The sequence below is a fragment of the Euprymna scolopes genome, chromosome 15 (assembly GCF_053919585.1).
Source record: "Euprymna scolopes isolate OS-2025 chromosome 15, ASM5391958v1, whole genome shotgun sequence".
NCBI classification, from domain to species: Eukaryota; Metazoa; Mollusca; class Cephalopoda; order Sepiida; family Sepiolidae; genus Euprymna; species Euprymna scolopes.
Genome location: NC_136496.1, coordinates 43,747,019 through 43,766,854, shown reverse-complemented (window position 1 = coordinate 43,766,854; position 19,836 = coordinate 43,747,019). Strand labels below are relative to the sequence as shown.

At 32.0% G+C, this 19,836-nt stretch overlaps 1 protein-coding gene across 11 annotated transcripts in view; it reads right to left on the bottom strand.

Moving 5' to 3' along the window:
• Window positions 1–19,836, bottom strand: part of LOC145293795 (sodium-dependent phosphate transporter 1-A-like) — a 263,709-nt gene that overhangs the window by 54,365 nt on the left and 189,508 nt on the right. For all 11 annotated transcript variants that reach the window (XM_080140353.1, XM_080140352.1, XM_080140350.1 and 8 more), the window contains one exon: window positions 3,781–4,114. In XM_080140353.1, the coding sequence (XP_079996479.1) occupies window positions 3,781–3,979 (199 nt within the window). In that variant the 5' untranslated portion in view covers window positions 3,980–4,114. The remainder of the gene's footprint in view (window positions 1–3,780; window positions 4,115–19,836) is intronic.

The window sequence follows — 19,836 nt, the reverse complement described above, 5'->3', positions numbered from 1 at the left end:
GTGTTTGAATTATCGAAGAGGATTCGATAGAACGAGGAGCTAAATACAAGGTTTATCAAGTTGTACCCTATTCACTGGACACACCGAAGTTAGGGTTGGTAGCCAGTTATAGAGTGGAGTCAGAATATGTAGCGTTTAATATGGCAAGAGACAGATTTATGTTGTTGAATCAGCGAGAGGCAGGAATATGCCGAAATAATGGTCTTGGAATTTTCCGGATTACAAAGTCCGTTGTATATCACGGGAGATCATGAGTTGTGTGTGTTGAGATTATTTTAGGGGATGAGAGAGTGATAAATAGCGTCTGCAAGGTTGAAGTGACAAGTGAAGGTCTTTTGCCACTGGCTATGAGAGTAGCTGAAGGCACCTGGTTGGTATTCACGCAACAGAAGATGGAATTGCGGTAACACGGCTGCTGGGATAACCAAGGTAGGACCACCTTTAACTATGGTGGAACTGGACAGGGGTTGTGAAGCCCGGGGAAAGGGCATAGGATTACCTGCATATTATCAGGTTGAGGAACGGTATTTATTAAAAGCACCTGAGGTAGAGTGGGTGAATGACCAATTGACTAACATCACTGACCTCTGGAACCCCCTGATCCATCGTTCACCGCCACATACCCGACTTAGGCTACCAAAAGCTATGGGAGGAGTTAGACAAATAGATTTGAGTGAATTACAGGCCCGATTAAACGGTCTTGAGATTACAGAAGCTGAGGATAGGCTTCATAAGGTAATGAGAACCGTTGAAGGAAAGTCCCAATGATACCTTGAATGACCGTCTATTGAGGTGAGAAGAAGTCCTCAGTGAAAGAAAATTCTTACAAGATGCTTATGAAAGAAGGCTTGAACTGTGAAATAAAAGGTGAAGGTTCAACTACAACTGCTTAAGGTGAGAAAAAATTCCCCTAGCTCAATAAAAAGCGGGTCCTTTGAGAACCATGATTAGGGCTGCATACCCTGTATTACGAGACTGTGCTGTTGATAGCAGCGGAGTGAAAAAAAAAATCTTGAAAAAAAAAAAACTCTTGTAAATTGTGACTGTGACTTTTTTTTTTTTTTACATAGGCATCACCATTACCAAGGCCGATAGGCCATTCAAGGATAAGGGTTAAAGAGTGTACAGCAGTCAAAAGGACAATATAGTAATCGATAGTAATGGAAGTTCAGTAAATTTGTTAACTTAAGTGGAACGGCTCATCAGAAACTTGTTCACGTTGGACTTGAAGACAACCATATTATAGACAGCTGGAAAGCAGGAAAACAGAAGACAATTCCATAGGCGTGCAGTTCTAAGAAAGAAGCTTTGTTCATGGAATCTATGTTTAGGTTTAGGCACAGATAAAGAGTGGGGGGAATTATTGATAATGTTTTCAACTAGACGAGTGCTTCTTGTGAAAGTTTGGCGAGGGGGGACCATAGATTGAAGCTCAGTCAAACACTTTCCATGAAAATAACGATAAATAAATTCTGTTCATTTATTTACCTTTGTATAATTACCTTATTGTTTTTGTTTAAAAAATAAATGCAGTTCATTTAAATCAGAAGGAGATGTCGTTCTCTTTCATTCTCATTCCTTTTTATGATTGTTTTTTGGGGGCGAGGAAATTTAATCTCACTTAAATTTCTGACCCCCACTACAAGCCTAACAGATTAAATTTCAAAGACTACCTATGATTTATAAAGGTTTTAGTGTCTAAAAAATATTTTTATACTTTCATACGATGTATGAAATAAATAAAACGTTTTAGAGTTCAGTAAAATAATTCCAAATGGTATCATTTCAAAATAGAAGTTTGTTATGACTTACCCGTTCACTCATGATGGACTTTTATAAATCTCCAAGAGTTAATACTGTCATAGGGTATTATTGCAACCTAATTACAACAAAAAGATGACAGATTGTTTAGCATAACAGTTGTAAATACTTATAACCTTTCTTTGTATTCACTTTTTTGTGCAATAGTCTTTCTACCTAAACCTGTTGTTTGCGTCTTCCTTTATGACTCTTTCCTAGAGCAACAACAAGGTTGAATCAACATCATCCAGTGGCAGGCATTGGACAGATTTTCAAAATAACCTATCTCCAACCAGGTCTTAATATAGCCCTCTTTTTTAAAATCCATTTCTATCACTTACCTTTATATCTTTTCCTTGGCCTTCTCATTTAAACCAGACTTGGATTAGTCGATATAAAGCCGTTAACTGCTTTATATCGACTAATCCAAGAACTTTCATCCATTCTAACTTCATTCTAACATTCAAAAGAAATTCTAACATAATTCACCAGGTAGAAGTAGAATTATAACATTTTTAAATTAACAGCTTTTGTTATTGTGCTGAATAAATTTAAATAAATATAAATGGATAACTACGTCAGTATTTTTTATTTAAAAAAAAAAAAAAAGGTAGTATTAACACAAAATACAACTTTGGTTTAACACCTGTTTTACATGCTTGGCAGGTGGATGACTTTTAGAAATTGACTTCCAAACTAATCAATCTCTGGTCAAGATTTTATTCATCCCTCTTTCCTACTACCTCAACTGTTTGTACATCAACTAAGTAGGCACTCTCATCCATTCTTTCATACTATCAAAGTCTCCTGTTCTGCACACATCATCCTATACTGTCCAGATTTAATTTTTTCTGAAATAACTTTACAACTCACAGTTCACACACATTGTATCATTTTCATTTCTCTCCATGCAACATATATCCTTAAACAGTTAACGTTTTCTGGTTTAAGTCCTTTCAAAGAAAAAAAAATTCCAAGAAAAAAAATTAGAAAAGAAACGAATATTTAATACCAAACATATTGTTGAAAAAAAAAAAAAAAAAATTGTCTTAAATAGTTTTCTTAAAAACAAAATAAAATATTTTGTTTTCAAGCCAAAAATATTCTTTTCCTTTTTTATCACTTAATAAAAATCTGATCCATGAAATATTTGGCATATTATCTTCTACTACATCTAAAAGATAGCCTTGTCCAAAATGTTTGGCCAATTGTCTTACGAGTTCCTCTCTTTCAACGTTCATATATCATCATAAGGTTTGAGAGTGCTTGTTAAAATAAGAGTCGACAGATTGACTTTTTTTTTTTTTTTTTGAATAGAAAATTATTTATAGTTAAAGGCAATTTTCAGAGAAAATTACATTTTTCCTAGATGTGAACACCTAGAAAATTGCGAATACAGGGGACATAAGTATTTTTGACTTATGAAAACAGAACTGAAATTACTGTTTCTGTAGTTTTAAAAAATTTAATATTTATGAAAATAAATTTTATTAAAAATTTAAATAACTTACTGCTTTTGCTGTTTGAATATTTTTTTTTTTTTTTTTTGCTAAACTGATTTATCTCCCTTTTCGCCACTTTAATGGCTGACATACTGGTTTAAACCAAAGCGATACTTCTTTTTTTAAATTTAAAACACAATAGCAATTGTTCTACTCAATGAATTTATATAATTTTTTTTTAGATATATTACTGTTTTCAACATGACAAGTAAGTACTGTTGTTTTTGCTTAAAACCACATATTAAAAAAATTGATCTGTTGACTATCTTCACAAGCACCAGTTTGGGTTCCAGAAGTTAATCAGATTTTGGCCAGTGTTCATAACGATGGCTCAAGATTGAGGTATTATTTTTGAGAGACCCATACTTACTTATCTTTTGAGCAGATGTTATCAGTTTGCACCCCAATTATTCAAGTTCTGTATGAAGGAATTTTTTTTTCTTGAAGAGACAATAAAGTAGTGTAAAGATTTACTCACCTAAAAGAATGGCTCCAAGTGTTTCAAATACAGTAGCGAGGAAGCACGCCTGCCGTAGGGTGAGGACTTTAGCACCAACAGATGTGCCAAAGGAATTGGCCACATCATTGGCACCAATTCCAAATGCCAGTACAAAGGCAATGACAAAACCTACTACAATCATCCATAACCAGTCATCGGGAACGTCCATGTAAGCCATTGGAGACAAATGTCAAGATAAAAAGCCGTTCAAGGTTTAAGGATGAGGCCGATTTTAACGAGGAAATATTTCTCGGCAGGGACAAACTTCACTTGTGTTTCACTCCGGCTCTTTCGGTGTACAATTTCTTATTTTCTGAAAAAAAACAAAAAAAAACTAAATGAATAATTTTGATCAACCTATTCTGAACATATTGAAATAAATATTAAAATTTCTCTCTTCATGAAGATCTGACTGACCCCTTTAGGTTAATACCACCAGAAAAAAGCCCCCAAAAAACCAACAGTATACACTGAAAGTCTCAGAAAAAGTTTTAATCATTTAATAAAATATTTCATAACATTTTTGGTTTTCTAATATTTCCAAGTTAACTTGACAAAATAATGTTTTCAAAAATGTGACCAAACTCTTTCTGATCAAAGTATTAATTAATGAGCAAATCAAACTTGAGCAGAGAAAATGTTTTTATTTTTTGTCTTTTAATTTCTGGTTTCAGCTATATAGCAGACTTCTTAGAGAATGATAAAAATATTTTCCCATGTTGGATATTCAGAAAATTAAATATTTTAATGGTAAATGAAACTAACAAATGTGGATGAAAGGGCAAGCCAGTATCAGTGAAATTCGTCATTTCACAGCCATTTAACTAAAAAGATAATGCTGAACAGATATCAAATGAAGACCTCTCAAATAGCCAATAATGGGTATTTTTGTTAAGAAAAAGAAAGAAAAAAGATAAGAGAAATAGATGGGGGAATAGAAAGAAAAATATTTCAGAGGAAAGAAAGAAAAAGGAAAAAGAGATTCAGAAAAAGAAAAATGAAAAGAAAAGAGAAGAGGAGGTAATGCTAATTTCAGAGAGATGGGGGGCATAATTAGTGGTTTACATTTGTTTTAGCATATAGGAGAGACTTTCCCCACAACTGGCCGAGTAGACAAACATAAATCTTGTTTTGAACCTTGCAGCAAAAATTGAATTAAGTTAAAAATCATGCATTCAAAATATTAGTTTGTTCTTGAATCTAAGTGAAAACCCAAATTGTTGAACTTGTCTTTGCACAAACTGTATCAAATTATTTTATGCAAATAATTATTTTTGTTAAGAAAATGATCTGCAATGTTTTCATTAATTATTGATTTCAATCTATCCTGAAATCTGATACCCAAGTTGCAGATTGAGAAAAACGGCACATCAGCATCACCAGAGCATCTATGAAGGAGGAGCTCAACCATAACATTGGACAACAGATAGTTAGCCAATGTATTGAAGATATTGCCACAGACTCAGGATCATGCGCATTTTGTGCACTCTGAGCATCAGAGCAGTAATTTTCAGTGACCAGTGAGTGTCTGGTTACATTTTGAAGGGTCCATCACTGTATAAAGTTAAAAGTGTAACCACTTGGACTTAAGATTGGTGCCCAATGCCTCCCATTTACAAACCACCTGGGATCCTGAGTACATCAGACATTCATAACTCTACAAACGTCAAGTTCCTGATACAGTATGCTGAAAAGACTACCCTGAATCTTGAAAGAAATGTGCCTGTATGTAAGGATTGGCAGCAGTTTCTTGAACCTTCCCAACAGAAAGCACCACCAATATTCAACATATCACTCAAGTAGAAGAAGGTAGTGTCAACATCAAGTGAGTCACCTACATACATGTGCTTCCTTTTGAATAAGCAGATCATAAACTTTGTCAATTTTTAGTCATATTGTATGTTAAAATGTGACAATATTACTATGCAGAAATATTACAGATTCTCTATCATTTAATTTATGTTCTAATTAAAATACCAAAAAAACAAAAAAAAAACAAAGAAAAACTGTTTTCAATTTCTTTAATGCTTCAAGTTCTAAATATCTTCAAATATTTATACATGGTGTTTGGTTTGGTTTGGTTTGGTTTGGTTGATTTGTATGGGAAAATTGTTTTTTTTTTGTTTTTGACTGAGTGTTGCAAAAGGAAAGGATAAAATCAATGTTTGGTGCATTTTAGACTCGGAAGTCATTATTCTCAACCAGATCTGCTAGCACCAGTTATAATAAAGATGAATGCAAATTAGGAACATAGAACTAGATGTTATAGGAAATGTACTGAGCTATGTTAGCAAAGAGGGCAGAATTCCCTCCCTTGAAAATGAATGTTGATTTTAAATCTACTGAAGAGATTTTTACAAAAAATCACTAGATAGTAGGCATAAAAGTTATTTCTATATTGTTGTATATGATGCTGTTCCACTGTCCCCCAAAGCTTGGACAACATCAAGTACTTCTACTAGTAATAAATATAATTTGAGATTAACTTTTGAACATGTATGAATATGACAGCATTAAAACAGATGATAGATACTGAAATTAAAAATAGGCAGTCATATTGTTTGTATTTTTTCTTAGTTATTAGTGCAGAAAACCTTTTCAAAAATAGGGATCGGTGGATACTGTAAAATGAAAATGATAGTCAAATTAAATATTTATTACAATATATGACACATACAATACGTACATTTATATTTTTTTCTTTTACTGTCATAGAAAAAGAATTCTAACATGCAAACAACAACTTAAATCATATACAGATTAATCAAACTTGTTTGCTGATGAGTTATCAATTATCGCAAAGAGTATTTTTCATATCTCTATTATTATTATTATATAATAAAAGAGGCACAGTTTTTCCCCCTCTGGATCAAAATACTGTAGGTTTACAACAACAGATGGAACATACAAATTTAATATGTTTACACTATCAGCGAATACCTTGTTTAAGTATAGAATGACATTTTAGAGACATTAATTCGTAATATTAAAACGTTACATTTATTCCTAGTAGCGACATCATCATCATCATGACCTACAGAGGAAGTTCCAATTTTACCCCCTATTTCATAAGTTCTCTTATGACCCCATTCTTCACCACATGAATTTATACTTTTTCCTACTTTCCTGTATTTATGCCGTCATTAACTGGCTACTGAATTCATACATATTGCATACTCTTACCACTTTTCATCTACACAAATAATGATGTCCCCCTTTACATGTTCATTGGATTTCGATTGGCTGAACTCTAAGTATTCCTACATTCTAGATTAACGGTATCAGCCACAAAACCGTACGCTCACTTGTATTTCGATATGGCCTCTTCCGATTGCATACATATGAAAGAGAAACCTTCTGACATATTACCTATCACATTAAACACACTATCAATGCATTACATATATATTTACACATTAAAAAAAAAGAAAGTTACTCTGTGTGTGTGTGTGTGTGTGTCATTAAACTAATAAGCCGCACGCATGTGCTTACACACATATACATGTGTGTGTTTGTTTTTGTTTATTTGTGTGCATGTGTTTGTGCATGTGTGCCATTAAAATAATAGGATGCAAAAACTTGCGCAAACTTGATTGTGCTTCTATACATACATGTGCACATGTACATACATACATACATGCGTGTGCGCGTTTTTTGTTTGCTTGAGTGTGTGTGTACGTGCGTGTGTTTGTGTGTGTCTGTGCCATAAAACTATTAAGCTGCATAGGATTGAACACATGTGTTTGCTTTTTCTTGTTTTTCTTGCATGAGTGTGTTTGCTTTGAGTATGTGCATGTGTATGTGTTTTCTTTGTACATGTGTATTCGTTATGTTAACATGAACATGCATCATCAAAACAGATACTACACTTTCAGTCTTGTCCTGAAAACCAACTTATTATATTTACTGTTTTGAAGACGGTAGTAAATACAATAATAAAATAAGCGCAACTGACAAAATACTTTTTTAAAGGATATGTGAATTAATGCAGAATTGTGAAATTATTCAAAACTGCAGAAATACAGCACAAACGCAACTAAAAGATTATTCAAACGGTCGTTTGGAATATAAATATCTCAAATGAAGTCGTACTTATGCACTTATATTAGCATGCTATTTTAAAAAATTTTTTTTAGTAAAAATTGAAGTTTTACAATATCTTTTTGTTTATTAAATTGCTAGGTGAAATACAAAATAACTGAAAATAAAATTTGTGGAGAATGCTCTGTTTTACGGATGTTGTAAAAATGGAACGGAAATTTAAATTTCGTTCCGTTTTAAATTTGGTACATTTTTACATTACACATCGTTCACATTCAACATGTCAACTTTTATAGGGTTTGGGTATGCTGAGAAGGTTGAGATGTCTATTCAGAAAGTTGTTCTTAACATGGGGAGGTTGGGGTGTCTATTCCAAAAGCCATTCTTAGCATGGGGAGGTTGGGGTGTTCATTTGCATACCTGAAAACATATAAAAGTAGACATTTCAAATGTGAACGGCGAGTTGGACTTATGTAAAAAAAAAAAAGATTTTTATACCAAATTTGTTTCATTTAAAAGTTAAATTATTTCGTTTTTGTTAGGTGTCAATTGCCCCCACCAAGAATATATATAATAAAATGATTATCCCTATATATAAATTCAAGTTTTACAATTCTTTTTTTTGTTTATCAAATTGTTAGATGAAACTAGAGAATAGATATAAAACACCCACCCGGTAACATAAGTACATAAGAACCAATAAAGTGATTTCTAATATTGTATTCAGCTAAATCCATAACAAGCGAGAATTAAATGAATGGTTTATTTTATTGTCGCTACACTGTAATCACGTGATTAAAATTTTAGCAGACAAAAAATTGGGAGGCACAAGGGTTAGGAGAACTTGAAATATTAATTTGAGTAGGTATGCATGGAAAAAATCCTAGAAATAACAATTTTGTTTTAGTAAGAGAATAACGAAATAGTAATTCGTTCTTTCCTATACGTGCCTAAATCAAGAAAACAATAATAATTAAACAAATAAATAAATAATTGCCGTTTCATTTTATTTCGAGTTTCAGTTTTCAAGTTTGATGGGTGCAAAGTATTTTTTGCGGTGATTGGGCCAAGGTATTCCCGTTGTCACATTTACCAAAATAAAAAACACAAAACTCAATGATAAAAATCGTAAAAATAATATTTTAAAAACTGAGTGTTATGTTTGTAATCTATGAGATTAATGTTATAAAAGAAAAACCAGGTGTCCTGTGTGGATTTCGGGGGGGGGGGGTATTTCCGTAACCCTCAGCATTTATTTTTCATTTCCACTAAGCCACAGCAACACATTGCCGGGTACATTTAGTATATATATGAATAAAAGATATTATGAAAATATAACTTAAATTTATATAGGTCAGATTCTAGGAAAAGATCAAATTTCTATTCCGAAAGACAAACACATTTTTTATTTAGCAAAAAGTAGAGTTTATTTCAAGATTTATAATTATATCATCCTATATATAATAAAAACGTTGCCGTTTTTCCCCTCTGGACCAAAAATACCATAGGTTTACAACACCAGATGCCATATACAAATTTATTTTGTTTACACTATTAGGGATTATCTTATGTAACTATGGAACAACATTTTAGACACATTCATACGTTATAATAAAACCCTAGATTTAATCCTAGGAGTGACACCATCACCTACAGAGGAAGTAGTTCCCAATTTTCCCCCTAATTACCAAGTCCTCCCACCATCCCCATTCTACACTGGGTAAATTTACATACAGCATACTTATATTGAGACTCCACCCTTCGTAATTGATTTGTAAACTCATAGACATAGCATTCACCTTCCATAACTTGAAACAAAAATAAGGTTTCCTCAGACACGTTCCTGCCTTTCTGATTGGATGATACGTGACATTCTCCTATTCCAGAATGAAACTAATCCTGGTATTAAACGAGCACTTCAAAAACTTAACATTATTGTCCTTGCTTAATGTTCGATAATGTGTTTCCTTATTTTCGTTATTGAAAACACAACAAATTTAGCCCATCACAACTTGCATACTCTTACATTCCCTCCCTCCCTCCCTCTCTAAATTCATCATATGCCTTGCGATAAATACAGATAACATTTCATGTTGATTTTCCACTTTCTTCAGTTTTTTTATTATTGAATTCTAACAAGTTTGTTTTTTGTTTTTTTTTTGTTTTTTTTTGTATTGAAATGAAACAAAAAGCTTCGTTTGTTTTTTTGATTCTTTCTTTTTGTTTGTTTTTGTGTTTATTTTTATTTGTGTATTTTTGTTTTACTTATTTTTTTTGGAAGTGCAGTTTTTAAAATTAACTTGTCACTTTTGTTTTTGCCTTCTCTTAAAAAAGAACACACAAAAACTGTTATTTTTCATTATTTTGAATGCAGTTAATTTCTTTTATTACAAATTATTTTTCTACTTATTTTTTTTTTTTGTTGTGGTGAAAAGTGAAATAATTGAAACCAACTACTACAGTAATTAAAAAAATACACAGAAGTTTCGTTTCATTTCCTTAGGATAGGAGTCCATGTTTCTGCTTCTTAATACAACTTTGAGACAAGCTAACTACTTTTAGTCACAAAGACCGGTAATTAATCAGTCAACATTACCACAGCTTTAATTGTTTTGCTTTTTATGCTTGCTGCTAGCAAAACACTCCCACAAAATGTAAACACAGAATTTTTTTTTAAATGTTAAACAGCAAATGTCAGCGCATTACTTATGGAACAACAGGTTGGGCAGCAGCAACAACAACAACCATACTTTAATTTTTTTTTGGAGAGGTGGGAAGGCACGCTTCCACCAAGCAATGGTTAGCGGGTACTGCTAGTTTTATTATAATTGTAAAACCAAAGACTTGCTTTGGGTAGAAATTATAAAATGATATATGATATATGCTATTAAAACGTTTAGGAAATATTTAGCTTCAGGAAACCATTTTGCTTTTTCAGCAAATATTTGCAATGCCTTAATTTAAAAATTCAGAAGATTATAGTACATAAACAGGGAGACCCGACATTGCCCGTGATTGAATGAGGATTAACAAATGTTCTACCTTCCCATATGTTTATTGTCATCAAAATCAGTGAAATTGTCCATTTTTCAATCAAATCGATCGATTGCCTGCTTTAGTTGGGTGATGCACCAGGAAAAAGCTTCACATGCCTCCCCGCAGTGACATTGTCCACAATACATTGTAGTCAACATTGCACTGTAGAGAACCTACTGTCGAGTTTATTAAATCTTTTTATACAAGTATATAAAAGTTTATAAAATTATTTTTGCATAATGGCTTGAATTAAAGTTTAAAATACAAAAAGTCAAGTATCATGGCTCAATTGTGCTCTAAACAAAAATATTTCTTTTAAATGCACCCCTGTCTAATCAAAGAACCTACTGTTGATTTTATACACTGCTTGTGCGGTTATAAAACTTTTCAAATGAACTTGTGATGGTAGGCTGTATAAGGTGTTAACTTTTGTCAAAATTGGACTTTCTTGTTTAATCCGATTTTTTTTTTTTGCAATTATGGATATTTATCAAGGCTACTGATAAAAAACTATCCAAGAACACTCCCAGACACATCAAGTACATTTGTGTGAAATAAAAAAAAAACCTGCCCGGCCATTTCGAAGTTCATAGGAAACACACACAAAGTGCATTTTAAAGTAAAAATTTTCAGTGAATAAGGAATGTGAAAAATTCAAACAGTGAATCTATTCTAAATTTGTTCAAATGCTCTATGTCTCTGAGAGACACTGAAATAAGAACAAAACTAGAACAAGACTTAGCAACACTACTACAAAATATGGGGAGACAATGCCAGTGAATAATAAATCTATGCTATGACACTACAAAATGGAAGACACAAATGTTAAATTTCAATAGATTTGAAGAAATCGCGAAAAACTTATGAGAATAATAGTTCAAATAAACCAAATGAATCCTCATCTAAAAACATCATGGAAAAATACAGAGCAAACCAAGTTTTCACAAAAACATGACTTTGATATTATGCTTTATATTATTATTACTGATATGGTTATTATTAACATAGAATTTCTTGTTGTTTTGGAGTCCATAGGGGACAAACTCTTACACACACAAAGTGCCTTTTATATTTAAGTGGGGATATATAAAAAAATTCAATTTAAACTCTATAAATTAAAATTTATTATTCGACAATGAATACAAGTTGAAAATTTCCTTATTCCATGGAGTTTCAAAGAATGGCTCTTATCCTCAGAGGAAAATAGTTAGCAAAATAATATTCATTGTCAGGCTATAATTTAAATTAATAATACAGAAATGTATAGGTTAAAAGGATATAAAATGAAGTCCAAGCTAGATGAACAAATATATATATATATATATATATATATATGTTCATCCAGTAGACAGTAGGATATTTTAAAAAAAAATCTTTTCCCTTTTTAATTCAATTAATACTTCAGAATCAGTAAATATTAATGCATTTGATGATACAAAGATTTTTATTAGTTATGTTTAATATTTATTTCTAACTAGAAAAATACCCGTCCAAACAACAAATAAGTAAAATCATTCCTCCTGAAAAGAACAGTTTTGCACTACTTTTATGTCTCCTTACAAGGATTAAAATCAAGATACTAAACCTTATGTATAGACATCTTTTTAACAATTTTGAGCAAAATCCATTACATGAGTTTGTTTCTAGGAAATTTCTAAAATTTATACTTAAGATTGAGGGATCTTAAAGATAAGCAAGATATCCTGAATTTCAGTTTAATTGGCATCTGATGACTATAGACTAAATTCAATGTAAATCTGAAACATTCAAATAGCACGTTGTGCCCATATTGTGTTCCTGAAAAGCCTTTAAAATACTCCAATAATTGAATTTTAGGGTATACACACACATATTAATCGATATATAATACCTATACATTTTACAAAAGGCTTCCACCCTTTGCATAAATTAAATTAAACTAAATATAGCAAACATTACAACCATTTACGCCGAGTGACTGTTACAAAATTCATAATAATCAAGTAATTAGTTTAAGAGTGAATCCTATGCACACAAATATATAAACATATACACACACCTAAGCCAATATAAAATATATCAAAATAAATTTACAATGTAGAAAAAAATTAATTTAAAAAAAACTATTCTAAACCACTTTAAATTATTTTTTATTCAAAGATGTCATGATGTAGAATAAAGCAAAAACATTATAACGTGTTCAAGAAATAAAAGAAATACTTACTGCGACCAAAAAAAAAAAAAGATCAGAATTCCACTAATTCAATGCAAAGAGTTTATAGGTAGGAAAGAAAAAAGCACTTGTTCTTTGAAGAAGCTTACTTTTTATCTAATATCGCTTGAACAATATAATTCGCAATACTTTGGCACAAACATGGCTATCCATATATTAGAGGCAGGGTCAAATTTACAGCATGGAGAACGATAACAAAATAAACACCTTTTTGTTTTGTGTTTAATGTAATTGCGAACAATCATACACATGAAATATATATCATGCAATTGAGACATGTTTGTATTCTTTATTGTCTTATCTTTTGCGAAGATGAGTAGGGGTGAAGAGTGGGGTGTCAACCTTAAAATTACGTAAAGAATCAGTTAAGATTTCCTTGTCCTTAAAATAATCTATATAAAAAGTGCTTATTTAGAATCACACTTATTTAAATAAAAAAAAATTAAATTAAAAAAAAAAAATTATATATATATATATATATATATATATATATATATATATATATATATATATATATATAGGGTGTTTCAAAAGTATTGGGAACATAACGATTTTTAATAACTTTTAATGTTCCGAAGACTTTTGAAACACCCTGTATATAGACAAATCTTGACGTGCGTATTCATCACAGGACGAAGATGCCATATTCCAAAGACCACATAAATTGATAAATTAATTTTTTAACTAAAAACAAAAAAATAAATAAAAAATTTACAATTTTTAGCGATTAAAAAGTTTTTATTTTGAATACAAACCAAATTTCGATAGTCGAATTGAATAGTCGCCCTTGAATTTTAAAACAAAATGGCGGTTCCTGGACCCATATATAAAATTTGATTTTCTTAGTTAAAAAAATTACTTCATCAATTTATATGATTTTTGGAATACATCTTCGTTCTGTGACAAGTACGTATATCACAAAAAATTTGCCTGCATTTTTTTAATTTTTTTTTATTATCAAGTGTAATTCTAAATAGACACCAACACACACACCAACACACACACACACACACACATTCATTCATTCATTCCAAACAAGGCATATTACAACTGAGACATAAGAGTCAGATTTATAGAGGGCATTATAAATTGAAAGTCTGGCAGCAAGAATTTTGTTTACTTTACATTTAAATTTCTGCATACTGTTATAGTCAGGAAACAAGCAGCAGGTGCAGAACTACAATGCAAACGGTTTGAGAAAAACTATTTGAGTAAAATGAAGACGTTTCAATTTGTCAGGGTATTTATGTTGAAGGGTTATAAGTGCAGTAAAGTTGTCAGAGCACATTCCATGAAAGTATTGTAAAACAAACACAGGCGTGCAACATTGCAGTGATAAGACAGGGGTTGGAGTTTGGTAGACAATGCAGAACCTATTAAGTTAGAAACTAGCAGGAATACCTGGAATTGACCAGGATTAAATGAGGAACCTTATGTCCTTTTGCATCCAGCATATAATACCACATTCTTTTCTTATTTTAAAATCTTTTTTATAATATCCTGTTTTTGGAATCGAATTGAAGATACTCAGCATTGATTAATATATTTCAGTATTTACTTCAACAGTGCTCAATATGTGAGCGTCATACTAGTATGAAAATATACTTGTTTTTATTGCTAATCAATGCAAACTCGAGTTTCTATCCGAGTGGTTATCAACCATTTTTAGTCTGTCTTATTTCCCCCTTTTCAAAAAATGCACATTCATACTAACAATAATAGCCAATACTAACATTCATTTACTAGCATTTAATACAAATGCTAGCAGAAGAAAAATCCAATATGACCGTTCAATGCACACCGTATTTTGTTTGACACTGGATCCAGTTCGTGTTTGCTAATCTGTGATACTAATTATCCCCCCCCCCCCGGTTGAGAACCACTGAGAGATTCCTTGAATTACATACCCTCGTTATCTACTTTTTCTCAGTTCTTTTGTTTAAAAGCGATTTTTAATTATCACCATTTATTTCAGAATTATAATTTTTAGCACTATATAAGGCTACTGGTCTTTAAATAATTTGCTTTATTTTATTTATTTATTTTTAGTTTTAAGATATATACAACTACTTCTCTAAATAAGCACATTAGTCTTTTCATATAAGTTTTATTAATATTTTGAATAGAAAAGAATACAATTGTAAGAAATGATCCCGTCTCGCAAAACTTTTACAAAAAACACTCTACTAGCTACAACCATTATCAACTATTTCGTCCGTTCTCTATCTGTGCCTAAATTTAAACGCAGATTTCATGAACAAAGCTTCTTTCCTAGAACTGCACGCATGTGGAATACTGTTTGCTCCACTGATCTGCTTCCTGCCCGATTACAGTAAGGTAATCTTCAAGTCTAATGTAAACAAGTTCTTGTTGAACCATCTCCTTAAATAATCAAATTCTACCCAAAATACACCATTAATGATTGCTACACTTTACATTTTATTAACCCTTATCCTCAAGTTGCCTTCGGGCCTTGATAAGTGGTGACTCCCTTGTAAAAAAAAAAAAAAAATCGGATTTCAGCTTTTATCAACTTCTATTTCAGCTTTTCTTTTGAGGGAAGGGTGTATAAAAGTTGCAATCTGTCTTCAAATTTGTCTTTTTGTGTATTTTGCTCACCATTTTAATTTCTAATTCACATTCTTCTTTTCCATCAATGTTTCGCTAAAATCTTCTTCAGAAAGTTTTTTTTATTGGGTCACCGTTTTTTTAAGGAACTCAATGATAATGATAGCTGAAAGATGAGGAACACTATGGGAGTAAAAACATGGATCAATGACTATGAATTGATTATTATATATGGGGCAGTTTTTGAAAAGAATTTACTAACATTGGATTTAAAGATACTAAGTTTCAATCAGTAGGGAAGTAGTCCTGCAATAACGTGTCCCATAGATAGGAAGCCATTGTGAAGTAGGTATATCCATGGAAATTCTGTCTGACAGTAGGCACATGGCAGAAGAAAGGATATTATTTTTGGATGTGGTAAGAAAATGAGTTTTTGCTGTGAATGTCTTACGAGGATAAAGTCAAGAACTTTCCATGACATTAACAATAAAGTAGATAAAGATTAGCAATATCTCTTCTATGAGAAAGGGTTTGTAGGGACGAGAAGAGATCACTGTCACCCTCACTAGATATAGAAGTTGATTTTGTATTCTGTTAAGGCAGGAAGTGTACTCTGTACGGCACCTCTTTAGATGTAACAGCAGCATTCCATCTTTGGACATATATGACTCTTATATAGGCAGAGTCAGATACATTCTGGAGTCGTAGAATAATCCATCCATTTTCCTAACAACCTAAGTAACGGATTACATACATAGTTTACATTTTAGATGTTGAGTGAAAGTTAGTCATAAAAACTTTTCAAAACAAGGGACTTTTAAAGGAGAGCGGACATTCATTTACTACACATGTACCACATCAACAGAAGTACCCCCAATCGACTAGCAGCAAAATTCAACCCCTTCACTGTAAAGGTAATCAGATGCCAGAAAACTTCTCATTCCTCAGGCTATTTGCCTTTGGAATTTCTCTCAGCTTCTTGTTACCAACATGCAGAATTTTACATCTTACTGCTCAATTCCCCACTGAACATGTGTATTATAAATCCGGCTCTAATCACAGTAGTATTTAGGAGTGAATTAAAATTTTTTAAAATAAAAGTAAAAAGGCGAGTTAATTAACATTACTTCCTTTGAGGCTTTTTCAATCATACAAAATACATGCTAAAATATACTTTAGTTCTGGAATTGAGTTATGAAAAAAATTAATTTTCATCCTTTTAATTAGCTGTAATTTGTAATTAACTGAACAAGTCACCCATTTCTCATTTAGCTATGTATTTCTTTTGTTCTTGTTTAATCAACCATTCTCTAATATTTCTTAATGTCTCTGTGAACATTTCAAGAGTGCCTCTTTAAGGCATTATTATTTAATTCATATACCACAAACATGTAAGTTAGATAGCAAAATAATATTTTTTACTTCTATGTACAAATAATAAAGAATAATATGCTGATATAACAATATCAATAATAATAATAATAATAATAATAATAATAACTAGCATGGGTGCTCGGCGTTGCCCGGATGTTTGAAGGTGTGTGTTGAGCAAAAAAAAGTGATAGTAGGAAGGTAGGCTCGAACCCGTACCGTGAAGGAGGAAAAGAATGGGGAAAAAACGTGACGTCTTTGCTGTTACGACCACTGCCAAACAGGAAGTGACGTAGGTTTAAATTAAGGCTAGACAATCGAAAAGAGGGGGTGACTTTCGCAAATATCAGCGAAAAAAGCGACCCCTCCCTGTAGAAAAGCGCCCAGTTGAGGGTGAAGAAATTAATGTTTTTAGCCAATTTTTTGGCATGTCGCCTGAAGTGTCGAGCTTAAAAGCGATACTGATCTTGTGAAAATCAGTCGCCTCTGTCGAAAGCTTTAGGCAGACATGCAGACATACATACATACATTTATATATTGGTTGCTCAAATTTTCGACCCAAACTGATTAAAAAGCTTGCCATATCTCTGAATACCCTTTATATAAAATTTCAAATGTTTAGACCAGAAATTGTCTGAGTAATTTGGTAGAAATCGTAGAGGTCAATTTTTTTTTTAACTTTGACCCCTATTATGACCTTATTTTTTGATTATGATTTATTTTTTGGGGCTCAAATCAAGTTATTAAGTTAGATCCATGTCTAAGGAACCTATATCTAAAATTTCAATTGTTTATATCCAAAATTGTCGGAAGAGTTTGACAGAGTTCTCAAAGGACAAATTGTTGAACTTTGACCCCTTAACAGCCAAATTTCTGGCCGAAAACGAATTACGAAGATTTTCCCAAATCTCCATACCCTGTATATCAAACTTTCACTTTTATAGATATATAGACAATAATAATAATTGATTGATATTATAAAAGTAAAGAGACTTGTTATTTTTGGTTATAGAAGGAAATATCTTACCAGATATTTCACAATTTATATTATTACTGTTCTCATCTTTTATTATCACAATACAATGAATAAAATAATGTTAATGATCAGTTCTAAGTGACAAATTCAATCCTCAGTACGAACGATACTAAAAATACAATTACAAATTATTTAATCACTTCTATCCAATCATGGTTAATGGAACTAGAGTAAACTCTTCTAATGGATTAAATAAAGGGTTCCATCTGAAATTCCATACAGATCTCCAAGTTCAACATAAAATTCCCCGAGTACAAGATACACCTAAAGATGGTCAGAAATTACATTGGCTGAAATATTTCGAAAGTAACATCCAAGATGAGAACAGCATTTGTGTGTTCATTCTTTTTGCAGACTGTTATCCTCATCTTCATAGTTGTTGGTGTTTCACCATGTTTCGGCCAACTCATCCTCTGGCCTTCTTTAGATGATTAACCGTGATGGGATAGGAATGCCGAGTCGTGTAACTTTATCCTCAGTAATTACTGCCTTCCATAGTTGTTGTCTCACCACATTTTGGCCAACTAATCCACTGCCCTGCTTGGGTAGGATTAAAACCACCATCTTCAAACAATGCTCAGCTGGAACCGTAGAGACTCAACACCTCTATCCACTGCGCCATGGCACTGAAAGGTGCAGTGGATAGAGGCGTTGAGTCTCAATGGTTCCAGGTTAGTATTGTCTGAAGATGGTTGTTTCAATCCTACCCAAGCAGGGCAGTGGATTAGTTGGCCAAAATGTGGTGAGACAACACCACTTATGAAAATGAGGATAACAGTCGATGAAAGAATGACTAAACAAATTATAAAGCCTCATCTCAATGAACCCCCCCCCTAAAAAAATAACAAAAAGAATAATAATAATATGAGAAGAGTAGTCTGAAGAATAAAAAAAAATATTATCAATTTATTCAAATAATGTGAATCAGTTCTTTATGAATTAAACAAGAGACAATGACACACACAAAAAAATATATAAATGAAGAAAACCGATTTGTGTCAAACTTCTTTTCAAAACTTGAGGTCATTTAATTACCTTTCTTTTGTTGTACTTTGTATTCTTGATACGAAGTGCCATATCAAATTTAGTAATAGTCTGCAAATGAATAAAAATAATGGTTTATTATTTTTTTATTTATTTATTGCGGACTATTATCCTCATCTTTTATTTGTTGTTTCACGACAATTTGGCCAACTATTCCTCTGGCCTTCATTTGGGTCGGATTGAAACCACCATCTTCAGACAATTCTCACCTGGAACCATAGAGATTCAACGTCTCTATCCATTGTGCCACAGGCCCTGAAGGGCAATGGTCTTATAAATTCATATTTATTTATTATCTGATCTTCCATGGTCGGATCCGTACCGGATGGTAAATACATTATAAAATTGGAATCTCTACGGTTCCAGGTGAGAATCGTCTGAAGATGATGGTTTCAATCCTACCCAAAGATGGCCAGAGGCTTACTTGACCAAAACATGGTGTGACGACAAAAACTATGGAAGGCAGTAATTGTCGTGAATGTAGTTAGGAGATTCACAGTTCCTATCCTGTCATGGTTATACATGACGAAGGCCAGAGGAAAAGTTGGCTGAAATGTTGTGAAAACAACTAAAAGATGAGGATAATAGTCTGCAAATAAATAAAAATAAATAAATAATACTCATCTCAATAATGAATTTCAATTTAATAATATATATAATGGTTTATGCTTGTTGAATATTTCAATTTTAGAAGAATTGGTGCTGTTTTTTCAACAGATTAAGGGAT